Genomic DNA, 19,022 nt, shown 5'->3' with positions numbered 1-19,022 from the left:
ACCTGTATAAAAGACACCTGTTGACACCCTTAAACAGTCAGACTGCAACCTCTCCACCATCTCACCTTGGGGGTACAAATGACCTTGAGAGCGGTGAGGAAACAGCCCACGACTGCACGGGGAACTGGACCTGAAAAAAGCTGGGACCACAGTAACAAAGTTTACTCGTAGTAACATACGACCTCGGCATGGAGTAAAACCCAGAGTGGGTGTTGCCCAGCGACAGCCCCCAAACATCCCAGCTCCTGAGAGGATCAGCATGGAGGGAGCAGACCTGGTGCGGACCAACAGGACACGTCTGACTCACTGCCAACCAGGGTCACATGACCAAGTACTGAGGGGAACCTTTATTGATCAAATACTTAGTTTCTGCACCATTATACAAATAAACTCTTTGAAAATCATACAATGTGATTTCCTGGATTTAAAAATAAAAAATTACATTCTGTCTCTCACAGCTGGAGAGAGAGGATGACGACCACTCCAGACCTCTCCTCTTTAAGTGAGACAACTTGAACAATCGGTGGCTGCCGAATACTTTTTGGCCCCACTGTACATAGAAGAGAGGCTACAGTAATTACAGAATTAAATTTGGAACAAAAACAAATCATATGAAGTATCTTTATTTCACATTAAACACTGAGTGGTAAGGGCCTGTCTGGCTGCTCCAGGGCGATGGGGTTAATGACTTCAGGGCCACCAGTGGCACACGAGGGCTCTCTTCCTTCGGATGGTGGCAATGTAGTGGAGCACCACCCTGATGTGGAGATCTGGCAGAGACCCTCTGACTACAGAGGCAGTTAAAACGAGACTTGATGATCCCAAAGGTCGTCTTCGTCCTCACCCTGCATTTGCTGAGGGCCACACTGAAGCGCCTCTCTGGTGGTGTCTGTGGGTCAGGGTAGGGGGTCATGAAGAACCGCATACAGGGGCATCCTCTGTCCCCCAGAAGAAGCCCACCATAGGGCCCTGTTAATGAAAGGAGAGGAAATTATTGATCAGTGCCACGATTAAACAAGCAGTAGTATTAATGGTATATATTTGCAATACTGTTGCCATACCGATGACGCAGTGACGACTCCCTGAACCGAGCCGGGCCATTGGCCTCCTCACTTGTGACCATCAATCGGTGGTCACAAGTCATCTGCAAAGGCGTTGAGGTTAATTTCACAATGAAAGCACTAAAAGAAGGAAAAGGTTCCAGTTGAGGCTTTTAAGGGGATAATTATAATATGAACAATGCTGCAGTTTCATGTGCAGCGCCGTTACAAAGCTTTGGTGTAACTGCTTGCTCCGTGCCACCAATCAGCTGTCCAAAATGAGCACCAGCTAGTTCACCTGAACATTGACACTATGACAGGACTTTCTGTGAACAAAGTCGCCCTCCTGTTCCTCTAAGGCTCCACTGATGGGAATGTGGGTGCAATCCATCGCACCATCACCCTCAGGAACCCTATGAAGGAACCAGATTCATCAGCTCATCCACACGCAGGTGTTGGTCTCACTGCTGATCAATGTAGGACCAAGGTTGCGTCCGAATTGCCAAGTGGCAACCGACGACCTACTGCTACGACGTAGGCTGTCGGAAACCACAACTGGCGCGAGTAGCGACCTACTTCTCAACCTAAATTCCAGCCTAAACACGCCCACATTGTAGGTCGGTTCAGGTGCATCCTATGGAGCAACCTATGGCCCACAATGCACCGCGGACTTCTTCTTCGTCCCCTAAAAACTTGTGGACCCTCAAGCCAAGTTAGCGCCACCAACAGTCTCCCATTCTGATGAACACCAACATTTATAGTCGTTGATGACTAAAGGTGCGTTAATGTGCTTCATAATAGAGAATGAGGGAAGAATGTTCAGAGTGGAGTGCAGTACCACAGCCAGGCCAGCAGGTGGGGCTTTCGTTGGTGCTGTCTACCTAATTGTGGTATCTGTGCTCTGCCAGCAGAGGTCGTGCTTCACCACCATCTTCTAGGGTGTCTGAATGGTGCCGTGTAGCAGTAGGTCGTAGATTGCCACTTGGCAATTCGGACGCAGCCCTAGAAATGTAGCCTGAGGCTTCCCAGAAGGCCTCTGTTGTAGCCATGGGGGCCAATGGGACTACGAACACGCTCAGTACTCAGTGAGACTGAGTACAACTTGGCCAGTAGCAGCGTGCAGTATTCTTGCTCAGGTTTACTGCATCCCAGCTGAATGCATGCAGGTTCCGTTCACACAGTTGTGCTGCTGTGAGTGCGAGGCTCCTTTTAGTGGCGTTCCTCACACACGGCTGCTCCAGCAGGCTGGAATAATGAGGGCTTCCCTCAGCTGGGGGCCTGGAGCGTTGATAGGAGTGACGTCAGGAGAGGTAGCGGATCACTCCGGTCTCTGAACGCTCTCTCCCTCTGAAGAGAACCTCGCTCAGTGATGGCGCCGAGGTCCACCGGATCGTTCAAAGACGGTGGTGCCGTTTTCAGAAGAGGTGGTGGGTGAAAGGGCAGCGCTTTAATAGCCGACTGAAGCAGAAACTCTGACCCTCACCTGCTCCGGACCAGGTGAGGTTCACCACATAAGTTACCATGGTGATCCAGCCAGGTCAGAAGAGAGACGCCTTCATGATGTTGAGAACCTCGGCTCTGGTCTCCACACCTGGCTCACCACTCACCTCACCTCCTGGTGCAGCCTCAGGTGAGTCTCAGCCAAAAGTGTCTGAAAACTTCCTTTCCTGTCAATCACAGATGAAGTCATTCAGACTCTTGTCACTGCTTCCTGCTGACTTCCGTTTCTTCTTAGAGGGTTAGGGTTGGGTAAGTTTCGTGTTGGAACTGATGCCAATCACCATGTACCCATGCTCCTGCTGCCTGGTCTACTCACTCTAAACTACTTCTTCTCCATCTTTTCCATTTCCCCACCCACAGAGAAGTCCAGTTTGAGGCTTCTGCCCAAGTCCTTGTGTGTCTTTTTGTGACTCCTCGTCATTGATTTGATTCTAAGAGTTGAACTGCAGAGTAAAACCCTGTAACATACAACCAGGAGCCCTGGAATCACACAAAAACATTTTGTGGGTGTGGCTTCAAGTTATTCACCCCAGCCTGTCGTCACCAAACAGAGCCTCTCATTGATGTGAAATATTGGGATTTTCCAGAACTTACTTTTTAAAACTTCCTAAGGCCTGAACATCATTTTATTTATGGTATTCTTTCCCACACAATGGGCCAAAGCCAGAGTTTGAGCTCTAAAACACCATGTCTGGTTTCAGAACATTCATATTTCATCATCATAAATAAAACCTATAATCAACTTATCAGGAAAACTGACATCAATCAAGTTCCCTGTCTGATGTCTATATAATCAGTCACCACCTTCTGGACAGGAAGCAGAACACAGGCCAACAGGTCTCAAAGGAATTTTGGTCACAAAGTCTGAGTGAACAACCATGTCTTCTGGTAGTCTCTGGTGGGTTTGTTGTCTAAATCAGTTGGTGACATAACTGGACCTGAATTGTGTTTGGACTCCATCAGAGCCAAAATGGCCGACTCAAATTTAACTGTCTCACTTGACTTTCAGAGGGTTCTCTGGCATTAAGACTTGAAGGTAAAAGTCTCCAGTACTGGAGGTTGTTCATTGATGCCAATGACTCCTCAAGATGAAGCTGGACCACCAGGACCAGGTCAGACTGACATTACTGAATGCTGAAATTAGTTACCTGCCATTTTATTTACAAAGAAAATCAATTAAAATATGTACATCAGCACCATAGCACACAGCATCACTGCAGGACCACGCCTCACATGAAACAGGAAATGTCTCATACATTCATCCTATTGTCTGGGTCAGAACAGGAAGTCTACTTGTCTCAGTATCTGAGGGAATAAACAGTGAATCATGTGACTATCAATGCCACTGATGTCATGAAACATCAGGCTTTAGCCGAAGGCTGACCATAAGTCAGAGGTCTTCCAGGGAGGTAACTTGGTGTGGATGTTTGTGACGAGACCTTTAGATGGACCGGTGACGTGTATAAATAAAGATCTAATTTGTTGTTGGTGCACTGCGACGCCATGTCAGGATCACTGTATGGGAGGGACTGCAATTCAGAGACTGAAAGGTCCAGGAGCCACATGACTTCAGACCAAAGTCATCTGACATCTGAATGCCCAAACGTCTCTGTCCAAATGTCTTTCTGACTCTTAGTCACCTTCCTGAGAACGACCCAACATCCGTCAAGACAGAAAGACAAAAATCAAAACTGAAAAATAAAAGCTTTTAAAAACATGAACACATACAAAGTCGCTATGTCTGGACCAGAGTTCTTGTGTCTAAATGAAACCAGGACAGAAGCAACTGCACGTCCAGAACAGCAAAAAGGTCTCTACAGTCTGTGGATCTCGTCTGCCCGCGACTCGTCAACCTTCAGTCTACTCTCAGTCGGTGAGGCTTTGGCGGGAGGAGAGGAGGATTTGTTTGACAGGTGTCATTAAGATAGGCTGACTGTGACTCTAAACAGCCTCTTTGACCTTCGGGCGGGTGGGTATTGTCCCCTCAGCTCTCATCTGTGTGTCCATCCACCTCGGCCCTGTTTTTCACAGTGATCTTCCACTCATCTCCCACTTCCTCACCGATCACTATCCTGGTCTCTCTCCTCTCCTTGCTGACCTCGTTCTTCTCCTCCTCTGCCTCCTTCCCTTCCTCCTCACTGTCTTCCTCAATGTTATCTTCCTCCTTCTCATGGTCTTTTTCTGCAAACTTTCTCTCCTCTTCTGTCCCCTTCCTGTCCTGCTCTTTGTCTTTCTGTTTCTCTGCTGATGTCTCTTGTCCTTCCTCATCTGTGTCTGTTTCATCTTCCAATTCCAACAGATCAGAAGAATCCAACCCTTCAGACCCTAGTAAGATCTCAGTCAGTGTCTTCAGGAGGTCCAACTGGGCTTCCTCTACATTCTGACCTGGTGTCTCTATGTCTTCTATCTTCTCCATCTTGTCCCCTGGAAGCTTCTCCACATTGCTCTCCTTCTTATGCACCATACTGGCCATCTTTTCCACTGCATTGTCGTCCTTTGTCTTCTCCATCTCATCAACCTTCTTCATCTCAACATCATCATCCTCTCTTTTGTCCACCTCGTCCCTCTCCAGATTAAACACAGGCAGGAGGCCGGTAAGGTTGAACGATTTCTTCCATATGTGGGGAAGTCCATTCAGGTGTGTTAGTGCCTCGACCACCCAGTCAATCACGAGCTTGGTGATGTTTGTTTGTAGCCGGTAAAGCGGAATCTCCTCCAGCTCACTCCATTCCTTTGTGACAAATTTAGCCCAACGGGTTAGCAGGAAGCGCTGCAGCACCGGCTTCACGCAGATCTCCAGGGGCTGAAGATGGGTGGAACAGCCTCCTGGGATCACCACTGGGAGTGTACCTGCTCCACTGATGACAGTAAGAAATGGGTCTGACATGTGTTCCCGGTGTCGGTCCAACACCAACATTGACTTCCTGGACTGAGGTGGACCAGACACATGTGGCAGCCAAATCCTTTTAGTCCAGATATCCATAGCTTCTTCTACTGACACAGTTTGTGGGCTGGCCTCCAGCAGGGCAAAGTCTGGCAGAATCTTCTCAGCCAGTGGTCTGTCTGTCAGCACCAGTGCTGGCAGCATGGTACCATCCGCCAGTGCTGACAAGTACACGGTGACAAGGGGTAATGTCCCAGTAACATCCAGGGCCTCAGCACGACGAGATTTATCCTGAAAGACCTTCAAATCTACAAAGAGGCAGAGCTCATCCACCGCAGCTATGCCACGTGCTGGGAGCTTGTGAACCTGCGTGACCTTCTTGGTAAATTCCTTGAAGGATTTGATTTTGGCTTCCAGGGAAGGCGGCAGAGTTCGAGCCAGCGAGGCCTCCTTACCAACACTTCGCACGCCAAGCTGGTGCTGCAGCATGAAGCTCACCGCCCAGTCATAGGAAATGCGAAAGGAATCACCAAAACCTCCCTTCTTCTTCAGTATGGACGCTTTGTTGAAGAGGCTACTCTCACTGATTGGAAGTTGCTGCTCCCGCATACTGAGGACCCATGCTACCATGCGTTCACTGCCGTACTCATGGACCTGATGTTCCTCTTCAGTTTGCTTGAAATGGTTTCTGGCCTCCCTCCACCAGGACCTTATGACATGCGCATTGGTTGCAAAGACCCGTGAGGCTTGGTGCAGCCCGTCACAAAGAGCGTACAGCGTGATCCTCAGCTGACGGGCAGTCAGGAAGTCGTCACGATCTTTAGAGGCTAACTGGCTGTTAGCTGCGGATGGCAGCGGAGATGAGAGACAGTTACTGTCTTTGTCTGATTCTTCCTGTATATCTTCAGTTTCCTCATCCACCTCATCCTGATCCTCAAATCTCTCATCATCTGAAAAGTCCAGATCCTCCACGGGGGCCATGCTCTGGTCCATGTTGTCGTGAACCTCATCCACCTCCACCTCTCCGCTGCATCATACAAACACACGCACAAGATGAAAACAGCAATAGGATCTAATAAACATTGCAGAGGGATAATTTCAAATGTGACAAGAAAAACAAAAACATGTTCACACAAGCAGCGGCTGACACTCACCTGAGTCTGTTCCTGACGAAGCCCAGTTTGGTTGAGCCTGTTGAGAACAGTTAACTCATTTCAGAATCAAAAAACATCGTTGTGCCAGCAATTTATATTGTATTCACACCAACACAGACAATTTTTTCCCACAACTAAATTACATATCAAGTCCACGTAAATTGGGACCAAATGCAAATAACGTGCCTGGATTGCATAAAAACTGTAGGTTTAATATTTTCAGCTTGAACCAGAACTTTGAAGCTGTGTAACGAAAGCCAATCAGTGCAAAGTTTCCACCAACATCACTCGTGTAAGGTGTCAAGATGAGTCGCCAACCGCAGTCCCAGCTAGCGTGGGAAGCATTCACGCCAGCATGTCCGGCCACTCACTGGCTGTCTTGCTACTAGGCGGGCTTTGATGGTTGTCTACAATGAAAATAGCCTTCCGCAGGCAAATCAAGTTGAGTTTCACCAATGTCTCAAATGTCTCTAGTGGCTAAACATGAGATGATGTGAGATGTGAGGTTGTGTGAGCCAGGATAGCTAACATTAACTTAGCGTGCCTTGCCAGCAGGAATGACAGGTCAGAGCTCACATGCATGGCCACAACGTTTGGATACATCTAGATAAAATGACCACCAATTAAAGCATTTAACACCTATAAGGTGCTTCAGATGCACGTGAAAACATAATAGCAGGTTCCTATTCTCCATGATCAATTAACACAAATGATTCTGCCATTAAATTCACTTGAAGTTTGGTGTGAACACAACATTCAAATCAACAGTACATGAAGTGCTCACCTTTGTTGAAAGGCGACAGGCCATGAAATTCCCAAAAGCAGCTTGGCTGATTACACAAGTTAGCTTTGCAGATGACGCAACCGTACACACTTTCATGCCTGACATTCTTTAAGTTACAGTTCTTGCATCTCTTGGAGATGGAGCTGATCTTTGTCATCCTGTGTCTTTGTTTAACAGGTTCCTCCACTGGCTCTACCTTGATTCCACGTGAGGTGGCGATCTCCATGGTTTCAAAGTATCTCTGTGCACACTTGGCAAGCTGATTCCCCAGACGCTTACGGAAGTTGACCTGGGTGAAAAGGCCATCTTGCACCCAGGCTGGTGGGTTCTCTCGACGGCTCTCTCGCAACACGATGAAGGCATTGACGATAGCCAGGTTGATGAGAAACCAGAAAAGACTGCGCCAATGTCTGTCCAAGAGGATTCCACCCATGGGGTTGCAAGCTAACAGCTGTTTGCAGATGTCAACGCCCCTCATGTTCTCCTGCAGGAGGCGGAAGGCCAAGGGGCGGTTGATGGGGTCCAAGCCACCCACTTTGGTCTGAGACCTCCTCCACACAGTGTCTGCTTCACCTGAAGCTGCATTGGTTGACAGGCAGCCCATCTCCTTCATGTCCCTCCAGCGGGTGGCCAGTAGCGGGCCAAACTGCCTCTGCAGGAAGTGTCCCGCGTCTTCAAGTTTCCCGTCCTCCCACAGCTCTCTAGGCAGGATGGGGCTGGGTGGAGGGAAGGAGCTGGAGGCATAGATGCCCTGGTCCAGAAGCTTCTGCATGAGTGGGACAGATGTCAGTGAGTTGGCCAAGTACAGCTGGTGGTGTTTGTCCTCCAGACCCCTGACCAGCTCTGGCACCACAGTGAAGCCCACATCCTGCTCAGCTTTCCCGCCGACCTGGATGAAGAAGCGGTGACAGTAGCCTGACTTTGAATCACAGAGCAGCCAAACCTGGGGCTGGGTCTTTGGGTTCCCCCTAAAATGACAGCTCTCCCCCTCCAGGGTGGGTAGCAGTGCTCGATCGATGGTCAGGCAGCAGTTTGGCTTGTAAGCGTTCCACATGGCTTCACCCAGCAGGTCCAGCATTGGCCTGAAGATGTGCAGCGAGTCACTGGGGTTGCCAGTGCGACGATAGTCATCTGTGGCAAAGCTCCCCATGCGGATGTTGGCGCTGATCTGCTTGAAGCGTTTTAAGCTCATGGTCCGGTAAAAGGTGTAGCTGTTGTCATAGTGGCTCCAGGACCAGTAGTGGGACAAGTCAGGTAGGTTCTGGATCCCCATAAGAATGCACAGGCCAATAAATCCTTTGACCTCATGGGTGGTGACAGGGACCCAGTCTGGGTAGCTGGAGCCCAGGTAATGACATGTCTTGGCATGTGCATTGGTCTCACTGGTGATAAGTCCCACAAGTGCTGCAGGGAAGAGCAGCTGGAAGTAGTCAATGGCGTCGCAGTTCCTGGAAAGGAGATGTTGAGGTCCACTGGTCTGCATGAACGGGACTATTGAGGACTTGGAGTCTTCACTTTCTGAAGGCTTTCTCCAGCGATCTGCTGACTTCCACGATGGATCAGGCAAGTCCTTGTTCTGGACTGGTTCCTGTTGCCCGTCATCAATCAAGAATCGGATGTCTGGTTCAATGTAGGCTGGAAGAAGAAAAACATGTGTTAAATAACTGCAGAAAGTTTCTACAAACTAAAGGGAACCAAGTTCCTATGAAGTGAAAACATATGGGCCCTTCTCAAAGGTGGCACTTGTTTGGCTCTGAGGCCTGTGCATCACCTTTTTTAAAACATCATTCATCGGCTGCCTTCACCTCCAATGGCTTTGGTAGGTTCCTGCGTCTCCCGTTCAGTGAATAGCAGAGTCTCAGGTCAAGACTATCTTGACCCCCTTCCTATGACAATCAACACCGACTCACACTTGGGTCCCCCTTTCCCCAACTCACCACAAAGATACAGTTGAATCAATAACCCACCAACAAACCTTCTGAAAAACGACTGAGCCAACGACTCATGCAACCTCAACGATACTGAAACCCAGAGCTCAAATGTAACGATAACTCTTTTTGAGGGTTACACATGCAGAGTCTTAAAAGCCTGCAACTTCTAAACAGTGACCTACACTGGAACTGAAGATGTCTTTGGATAAGGCATGAAAAGTTTAAAGGAAACTGAATCAGTCCAGTTGCCTTCAACACAGCACTTAACAAGCATTGTTAGTGATGTCACAAAAATGTGGTACTGCTGCAAACGTTTATCCGATGCTGTTAAGTGCTTCATTGCTGGCTGACCAAAAAAACATTTTTTTTTTGTTTTTTTGCCAGAAATCGCAGTTAGGTGGTCATAGTCACAACTGCACTGTAGACATGAACCAGTTAAGAGTTGGAATGTAATAAAATCTTACTCCTGGTGCGACAGGTGGCGCCGTAGTGCTTTGGGTTCATCAGCAGGTGGTGAGCCATCTGATCCGCAGACACAGGCCGGAAGTCACACTGGGAGCACTGGAGCAGGAACGGGCTGGTGGAGGAAACATACTGTCATTATCTGTCAGCATGTGGCACCTCATGATGACATCAGCATGAAGTAACAGTGACACCATGTGATCAGAGACAGAGATGGAATTAACGAATCTCTGTGGCCCCTCACCATGACCACGCTTGCAACAACTTGGAACAGGAAGTGGTGTCAGATTGAGGCTCTGAGCAGTGACTAGGTTTGGTTTAAATGTTTGCTCAAACTAAAACACGCAAGTCGCCTCACCATGGAGGAGGCAGCCTGTGAAGAGGAAGGGCTTTGTCTTTAGACTGTGGCACGTGATGGCTGAAACCGAGAGCAGAGTCATCAACAATCCATCAGTCGTCGACAATCAAAGTTGTCAGTTACAGAGGTCACTGGTGGGTGTGGTCTTACTGGATCATGTGGGCAGCATAAGCTCTGGAGCAGCAGCTGCGGTACGGACACAGCAGACAGTGGACATGGGTTGGGTAGTGGGCGGAGAAGTCGGACACGACGGTTCCACACTCCAGACACACCAGCCTGTCACCTTCCAGTGAGGAGCTCCTGCAGATGTAGAGAAGGGCACATTAACCATGGCGGCAGTCATCAGGTTCAGTTGAACAAACAGCGAGACGCACCTGTTAACTTGGATCTTGCGACTCATAGACCTCTTGGTGGGAGATCGGGGTGGTTTGGACTGGGGTGGTGTCCTGTGAGTTGGAGACCTCTGCTGCTCTGTCTTTATGTTGATTGGCTGGATGAGGGGGGAGGGGCTCTGCAGGAGCCTGGTACCACCTCCCGCTGAAGTCACTGGACACCGCAACTTCCCATATGTCCTGATGGTGACCTGGAAACAGATTTCATCCATCAACGACAAATGTGACAGACTGTCGTTATGCAGAGATAAATCTAGCTGACCTTTGATCCCGGAGGCAGACCTTCCAGTTTGGCAGGTCGGCGAACACTGCGGTGGTTCTCCAGTTTGTGCTGCATTTTGTCTTTGAGGAAGACAAACTGCAGACGACACCTGTTACAGTGGAACGCCTGAGTGACCTGAAACAAACCGGACACTTCTGTCGATGATCAGACACAGAACATCTGACTGCTGGGTGAAGTGTGAGTGTGTGGTCACCTAAGCTTTAAGACATGGTTACTGTGGTTACCTGGTGTCGCAGCAGGTGCTGCTGGTAGCTGGTCGGGTTCCTTGTCACCTTCAGACAGAAAACACATAGAAGGAAGCGCGAATCTCTGTGGAAACTGGCGAAGTGCTGCAAGACGTCTGAGTAGAAGGATGAGCGATACGAACACACCTGCGGATCATCGCACTTGTGTTAATGAAGCCTAATGAGGAAGAAAGAGGGAAGTCAGGTGTCAGACCTACCTGGCACACGTAGGGCATCTCTCCCGGCTTGTGATTGGACTTCATGTGGTTCAGGAAGGCTGGCTCGTTCTCAAATGCCCACTCACATATGCGACACATACCTGAGAGAGACTGACAGGTGAGACCTGCGACAGGAGCAGATGGAGGAGGTTGTATTTCTCAGGAGTGTAAGTAGGTGTGGCTCTTACAGGAGGAGGGGGCGGAACTATGCACCTGTTCCTGGTGTATGTGCAGCTGAGACGGAGATGAGATCTGACGGTAACAGAACTTGCAGCACTTCTTCTCTTTACCAGCCACAACCAAGTCTGAGTGCTGCAGCATGTGCTGCATCAACCTGCATGTGCGCGCACGCACGCACACAGACACACACACTTTTATCCATGTACATACAGTCACTACCCTGGTCCCCATGAGTACAGGAAAAGGTTGTAGAATGTCACATACAGACTGTGTGTTCTTAGCTGCTCACCTCAGGTTGTTCTCGGCAGAGTGCGAGCAGGTCCAGCACGTGTAGGTGAGGGGTTTGATACCCAGTGGGTGTGGCCTCCTCAGACTCAGGTCACCCTCAAATGTCCCATAGTAGAACTCTTCCACACTCATCACCACTTTGCTGGGGTCAGAGGTTGGTGCTGAGGTCACCCTCAGGGTTGAGATGGAAGAGGGGGAGGGGCCAGGAGCTGCCAGACCTGGTAACACAGGTGCTGTCAGTGAGAGTAGTAACCATGGTAACAGACAGCCTAAGAGGACCACCCCTATTGTCACACCTGATAGCTAGCTAGCAAATGTTAATGTTGCAAATGTTAGCTGTTGGCTTGAACAGCATTTAGTTTTCAATAACAGAGATGAAAGTGACGCTTGTACTGCTGCTGAACGGCGGCGGCAGCGGCGCTCTTGTGACCCCGTTGGCTGAGTCAGAGGGATGTATAGGGGAACCTGCCAGTTTCAGGGCTTTGGTTCCGCCCAGCTGTGAGAACTGGAAGTTGACTGGAAGAGAACAAAAGTATCAATCAGTTGGATCAGTTCTTATCAACTACCCCCAACACACACACACACATCTGGCACACTTACCGGGTCCTGGTGTGCTCGTGCAGATGGTCAGCGTAGTCGGCAGTTGCATGGTGGTATATCCCGTGCCCATGCCCTGGGCCGAGGGGGCTGATCTGGCCTGGCCCTGGGGGAGGACAGAGGACACGCCCACACCAGGTCGTACCAGCTGACCCAGTGAGGGGGCTGTGGGGAGAAGAGGAGGCAGCAGTGATGTCATCAGTCACATCAATATTCACTTACTGGTGAATATGTTCTGGGGGCGCAGCCTACACTGGATCAGTGTGAGAGGCTGGACCGTCTGACCCGGCTGCAGGTTCAGGAGCAGAGGAGTTCCAGGCTTCATCATCGTCTGTACCGGGAACCCCTGAAAACACAATGTCACTATCATGACATCAGAGTTGATGGAAGAGGCTGGAGGATGTGATGTCATAACAGCTCAGGGACATAAATATCTCAAGGATGCAGAATCAACTCCATCTGAGTTGAGAACTTTGAATAATAATGACCAGCAACCACGAGCAAAAACTAGCAATGGGACTTTTGGTTTGTTGTGTAACTGTTGAGGCGGAAGGTTAGAAAGGGTTTCCACACTGGAACGTTCCTGCCGGTTGGTTACAGCTGATGATCTGGTCTGAATCAAGAAACAATCACCTTCTGTTCAACCGGTCAATGACATCATCATACCTGGGTAGTAAGCAGGATAGGAGGGGCATTGCCAGCTCCTGCAGCTGCCGGGAGGAGGAATGTTCCACCAGCTGTCTGCGTCAGGAAGAGGGGTGGGGCCTGAGCCATCAAGGGTGTGGCTGCAGCAGTGGCAGGCGAGGAAGAGGCAGGGAGGGCGGAAGGGGTTGGGTGGGTCATCTGAGCAGGTGATGGCGCTGAGGAGTAAAAATATAGATGTGAACCTCCTGTGACATAAGTACCGTCTGCTGACATGCGTCGGGATTACAGGACCCCCAATTCTACAATTCTCCAATTTCATTTAGCAGACGCTTTTGTCCAAAGCGACGTACAACACAAGCAAGAATTTAGACCTAATTAGGAAAAACCCATAGTAGCGCAAAAGTGCTTCAGTTGTGATTTGGTCACAGGTGCTGCCATCTAGTGGCAGAAGAAGTGTCGCCCCCCCCCTCCTTTTTTATGTTTTTTTGTTTTTTGACAAACATACAACATCACCCAACCCAGTTAGTGCTGCATAGTCACTAAGTGCTGGGTCTTGGACCCTCTGACTGATTCTACCCCAAAGAGGAGCAGAGTCAGGTTCAGTGCCTCGGTGCTCTCTGAACAATTGAGTCTTCAACTGTCTCTTAAAAGTAGAAAGGGACTCAGCAGAACGCACAGAGTTCGGTAGTTGGTTCCACCATTTGGGAACAACAGAAGAGAAGAGTCTGGCTAGAGATTTGGAGCAGCGCTGGGCTGGAAGCACCAGGCGTCTTTGGCATGCAGAGCGTAGTGGGCGAGAAGGAGAGTAGACCTGGATCAGGGATTCCAGGTAGGCTGGAGCCGTTCTTGGGATTGTTTTGTAAGCCAAGAGAAGTGCCTTGAATTTGATCCTGACTGCCACTGGAAGCCAGTGAAGAGAAACCAGCAGCGGGGTGACATGTGCCCTTTTGGGCTGGTTGAAGACCAGACGTGCTGCTGCATTCTGGATCATCTGCAGAGGCTTGAATGAGCCTGCAGGGAGGCCTGCCAGAAGAGAGTTGCAGTAGTCAATGCGTGAGATGACAAGAGCCTGAACCAGAAGCTGTGTGGTCTGTTGGGGACCCCCGTCCAATTTACAGTAACTAGTGGCAAAGGTCAGATCAAGATGGCGAAGGGACACAAGGGGCAAACAGAAGCAGTGACTGCTAATCAAAGGCTACGCCCCTAACCCCATAAATTCATGGTACGAACCACGTGATGTCATCAAATTTGTGATGATGTTTCAAAGTTGGCTCAGAACAAGAGCATAATGTCATGCCCACTAGCATGATACTGAGTCTCGGTGAATGCCGTCAGGTCAATCAATCATTTTATTTTAATGAATTATTAATAATCAATACATGATTATTCACATGGATCAATGGGTGTTGAAAGTTACATCAGAGTGGAGAGCATTAGAAGCAGGTCACCACGAAAGAATGATGTCAGCAATCAACCTATAGGTGCAGTAAGGGTTACACGTCACTCCTGGACAAACAGTGGATCGTCAATCACCTGATCAAGAAAATAAATCTCACACACACACACTCACACACACACACTCTTACCTGATGCTGCAAGTGTGATGGTTGGAGGAGTCCTGAGGGGCGGAGTCTCAAAGGCTGAAAGAGGAGATGAAGAATCTTCCACTAAAGAAACGCAGGTACCCCAACACACACACACACACACACACACACACACACACACACACACACAGGAGAAAGCTGTAAGTGTGTGTATCATACATCAGTGGAATCTTTAGGGCACATCAGGTGTTCCAATTCTCCGTGTTACAGGATGTATCCAAAGTTGAAGGGTCAAATCTTCATCCGTGATCACTCGTTCAACCTGGTTTACACTTCAGGGTCGGGTCAAAATCTCAGCCTGATGTGCACCTGTACGCATCACGTAAACCCTGCCCACAGAGCTTGTGACCACTGGGCCTCGCAACACTCGTCTCCTCTGGTCTGAGTTCTTCGCTCCATGATAGTAAAACCTGTAAATCAGCACTGACGGATAGAAGCTCACCTGTGTACACCTGCGTACAGTAGTAGTAGCCTGGGATAGTGTAGTATAGTAGCCTGGCGGAGCTGCTCTAGAGGAGGTGCTGTAGAGGAGGTGCTGTAGTGGAGGTGCTCTAGAGGAGGTGCTGTAGTGGAGGTGCTCTAGTGGAGGTGCTCTAGAGGAGGTGCTGTAGTGGAGGTGCTCTAGAGGAGGTGCTGTAGTGGAGGTGCTCTAGTGGAGGTGCTCTAGAGGAGGTGCTCTAAAGGGGTGCTGTAGTGGAGGTGCTCTAGAGGAGGTGCTGTAGTAGAGGTGCTCTAGAGGAGGTGCTGTAGTGGAGGTGCTCTAGAGGAGGTGCTGTAGTGGAGGTGCTCTAGTGGAGGTGCTCTAGAGGAGGTGCTGTAGTGGAGGTGCTCTAGAGGAGGTGCTCTAAAGGGGGTGCTCTAGTGGAGGTGCTCTAGTGGAGGTGCTCTAGAGGAGGTGCTCTAGAGGAGGTGCTCTAGAGGAGGTGCTCTAGAGGAGGTGCTGTAGTGGAGGTGCTCTAGAGGAGGTGCTGTAGTGGAGGTGCTCTAGTGGAGGTGCTCTAGAGGAGGTGCTCTAAAGGGGGTGCTGTAGTGGAGGTGCTCTAGAGGAGGTGCTGTAGTGGAGGTGCTCTAGAGGAGGTGCTGTAGTGGAGGTGCTGTAGTGGGGGTGCTCTAGAGGGGGTGCTCTAAAGGGGGTGCTGTAGTGGAGGTGCTCTAGAGGGGGTGCTCTGGTGGGGGTGCTCTAGTGGAGGTGCTCTAGAGGGGGTGCTCTAGAGGGGGTGCTCTAGAGGGGGTGCTCTAGTGGGGGTGCTCTAAAGGGGGTGCTCTAAAGGGGGTGCTGTAGTGGAGGTGCTCTAGAGGAGGTGCTGTATTGGAGGTGCTCTAGAGGGGGTGCTGTAGTGGAGGTGCTCTAGTGGAGGTGCTCTAGAGGGGGTGCTGTAGTGGAGGTGCTCTAGAGGAAGTGCTCTAGAGGAGGTGCTGTAGTGGAGGTGTTGTAGTGGAGGTGCTGTAGTGGAGGTGCTCTAGAGGGGGTGCTGTAGTGGAGGTGCTCTAGTGGGGGTGCTCTAAAGGGGGTGCTGTAGTGGAGGTGCTCTAGAGGAGGTGCTGTAGTGGAGGTGCTCTAGAGGAGGTGCTGTAGTGGAGGTGCTGTAGTGGGGGTGCTCTAGAGGGGGTGCTCTAGAGGGGGTGCTCTAGTGGGGGTGCTCTAAAGGGGGTGCTGTAGTGGAGGTGCTCTAGAGGGGGTGCTCTGGTGGGGGTGCTCTAGAGGGGGTGCTCTAGTGGGGGTGCTCTAAAGGGGGTGCTCTAAAGGGGGTGCTGTAGTGGAGGTGCTCTAGAGGAGGTGCTGTATTGGAGGTGCTCTAGAGGGGGTGCTGTAGTGGAGGTGCTCTAGTGGAGGTGCTCTAGAGGGGGTGCTCTAGAGGGGGTGCTGTAGTGGGGGTGCTGTAGTGGGGGTGCTCTAAAGGGGGTGCTGTAGTGGAGGTGCTCTAGTGGGGGTGCTCTAGAGGGGGTGCTCTAGAGGGGGTGCTGTAGTGGAGGTGCTGTAGTGGAGGTGCTCTAGAGGGGGTGCTCTAGTGGGGGTGCTCTAGAGGAGGTGCTCTAGAGGAGGTGCTCTAGTGGAGGTGCGCTAGTGGAGGTGCTCTAGAGGGGGTGCTCTAGAGGGGGTGCTCTAGTGGGGGTGCTCTAGTGGGGGTGCTCTACAGGGGGTGCTGTAGTGGAGGTGCTCTAGTGGGGGTGCTCTAGAGGGGGTGCTCTGGTGGGGGTGCTCTAGTGGGGGTGCTGTAGTGGAGGTGCTCTAGAGGGGGTGCTGTAGTGGAGGTGCTGTAGTGAAGGTGCTGTAGTGGAGGTGCTCTAGAGGAGGTGCTCTAGAGGAGGTGCTCTAGAGGAGGTGCTCTAGAGGAGGTGCTGTATTGGAGGTGCTCTAGAGGGTGTGCTCTAGTGGAGGTGCTCTAGAGGGGGTGCTCTAGTGGGGGTGCTCTAAAGGGGGTGCTCTAAAGGGGGTGCTGTAGTGGAGGTGCTCTAGAGGAGGTGCTGTAGTGGAGGTGCTCTAGAGGAAGTGCTCTAGAGGAGGTGCTGTAGTGGAGGTGTTGTAGTGGAGGTGCTGTAGTGGAGGTGCTCTAGAGGGGGTGCTCTAGAGGAGGTGCTGTAGTGGAGGTGCTCTAGAGGGTGTGCTCTAGTGGAGGTGATCTAGAGGGGGTGCTCTAGTGGGGGTGCTCTAGTGGGGGTGCTCTAAAGGGGGTGCTGTAGTGGAGGTGCTCTAGAGGAGGTGCTGTAGTGGAGGTGCTCTAGAGGAAGTGCTCTAGAGGAGGTGCTGTAGTGGAGGTGTTGTAGTGGAGGTGCTGTAGTGGAGGTGCTCTAGAGGGGGTGCTCTAGTGGAGGTGCTCTAGTGGAGGTGCTCTAGAGGGGGTGCTCTAGAGGGGGTGCTCTAGTGGGGGTGCTCTAGTGGGGGTGCTCTAAAGGGGGTGCTCTAAAGGGGGTGCTGTAGTGGAGGTGCTCTAGAGGAGGTGCTGTAGTGGAGGTGCTCTAGAGGAAGTGCTCTAGAGGAGGTGTTGTAGTGGAGGTGCTGTAGTGGAGGTGCTCTAGAGGGTGTGCTCTAGTGGAGGTGCTCTAGAGGGGGTGCTCTAGTGGGGGTGCTCTAGTGGGGGTGCTCTAAAGGGGGTGCTGTAGTGGAGGTGCTCTAGAGGAGGTGCTCTAGAGGAGGTGCTGTAGTGGAGGTGTTGTAGTGGAGGTGCTGTAGTGGAGGTGCTCTAGAGGGGGTGCTCTAGTGGAGGTGCTCTAGTGGAGGTGCTCTAGAGGGGGTGCTCTAGAGGGGGTGCTCTAAAGGGGGTGCTGTAGTGGAGGTGCTCTAGAGCACTCTAGAGCGGTGCACCGCCATCTTTTCATGTCTCTTTGTGTGAACACCCCATCAGATGTAAGGATCAAGTGACACAAGGTCACATGACACATTGCTGACCTGCCCATCTGTGTGTGTGTGTGTGTGTCACCTGGCTCATAGGTGTCATAAAAGTCCATCTCGTCTTCCTCCACGCTGTCATCCACCTGTTGCCATGGCTCCAGCTCCTCCTCCTCACATTCCATGAACAACTCCGTCTCCATGTTGCTATGGAAACCATGCAGACACCATCAAATGAACTGGAATAAGATGATGACGTTTATCAATATGGCGTTGTGATAAGAATAAATTCTTTACAGATCATATTTAGCAATTGCTGACGTCATTGCAAGTGTGAACATGTTGATACGCTGTTTAAATTGCCGCCAGTGACGTCAGAGACTTACGTCACTCACGTCAGACCCTGACCTCGTGCCGCTGCAGAGTTCTGCTCTGTTGTCAGCGTGCTGGTCAATAAAGTTAATTGGCGGCGCGCGTGTGTGTAATAATGTGGCCGAGCGGCCGGAGGCGGCGCTGCCTCGGCCTCCGCCTCCGCCTCCGAGCCGTCCAGTCCGGGTGGGCCGAGACGATCCCGACAACCGGGTGAATAACCTCGACTCGTAGTGAACAGAACCGAGCAGAACGCGGCTCGCAGCCGTGCGGATGCGGTGCGTTTGCCTCAGTGTCCGCCCGCACCGCCTCGCTGGCGGCGGCAGCGAGCCGCGCACACCGAGCGCTCTCCCGAGTTTCCATCCGGCGGGAACCGGTGAACCGGGCCGAGTGTTACCTGCTGCTGGGCGGCGGAGCGGGACAGCAGGGCGGATGGGTTCGTCCGCTTCTCCTCCGGCGCGCTTCGGTTCGATAAGAGCTGGACGGGAGCGGGGCGGGACTTCCGCCTGTCTGTCTTCCTCTGCTATGATGAGTGGTCCAAAGCCTTTTGCGTCACATCCGGGTGGGGAAGCGCGGTTTCTGATTGGCCAGAGTAACTGTTACTTGAGATACGGGTTCAGGCCGCTGCGGAGCCGCTCCGCGCGGCCACGGTGGTTCCGCCGGAGCGGAAGAGGCGCGTCATGAACCAAACAACAAAACAACAACAGGACAGAACGGCGGCAGGGATAAACAGCGGCGCGTTCCGAAGGCACGCCGCCATTTTGTTTTTGCTGTAGCGGGA

At 51.2% G+C, this 19,022-nt stretch overlaps 1 protein-coding gene across 5 annotated transcripts; it reads right to left on the bottom strand.

Annotated features, from left to right (window-relative positions):
- Window positions 1-548: 548 nt before the first annotated feature.
- Window positions 549-18,766, bottom strand: pogzb (pogo transposable element derived with ZNF domain b). 5 transcript variants are annotated; one of them, XR_015118465.1, is made up of 20 exons: window positions 18,639-18,765; window positions 17,964-18,079; window positions 14,527-14,607; window positions 12,962-13,155; window positions 12,548-12,641; window positions 12,299-12,460; window positions 12,092-12,214; window positions 11,700-11,916; window positions 11,419-11,564; window positions 11,231-11,331; window positions 11,013-11,159; window positions 10,768-10,902; window positions 10,488-10,696; window positions 10,264-10,413; window positions 10,114-10,173; window positions 9,758-9,870; window positions 7,363-8,997; window positions 6,579-6,615; window positions 1,062-6,451; window positions 549-969 (listed from the first exon to the last, which is right to left on the bottom strand). XR_015118465.1 is itself a non-coding variant. In XM_086217489.1 (19 exons), exons 2-19 carry the CDS (start codon window positions 18,073-18,075, stop codon window positions 4,525-4,527), a joined length of 5,544 nt encoding a protein of 1,847 aa, XP_086073615.1. In that variant the 5' UTR covers window positions 18,076-18,079; window positions 18,639-18,766; the 3' UTR covers window positions 549-4,524. The 5 variants fall into 5 exon arrangements, 4 of the variants coding, with proteins under 4 accessions (XP_086073615.1, XP_086073613.1, XP_086073614.1 ...); XM_086217489.1 differs by having other exon boundaries at window positions 549-6,451; window positions 11,013-11,060; window positions 18,639-18,766; XM_086217487.1 differs by having other exon boundaries at window positions 549-6,451.
- Window positions 18,767-19,022: the final 256 nt, after the last annotated feature.

Source organism: Aulostomus chinensis, chromosome 11 (assembly GCF_037954235.1).
Source record: "Aulostomus chinensis isolate RoL2024-O1b breed Wild chromosome 11, RoL_Achi_v1.0, whole genome shotgun sequence".
Taxonomy (NCBI): Eukaryota; Metazoa; Chordata; class Actinopteri; order Syngnathiformes; family Aulostomidae; genus Aulostomus; species Aulostomus chinensis.
The sequence above is the reverse complement of the archived record's forward strand: the minus strand, read 5'-3'. Positions and strand labels throughout refer to the sequence as shown.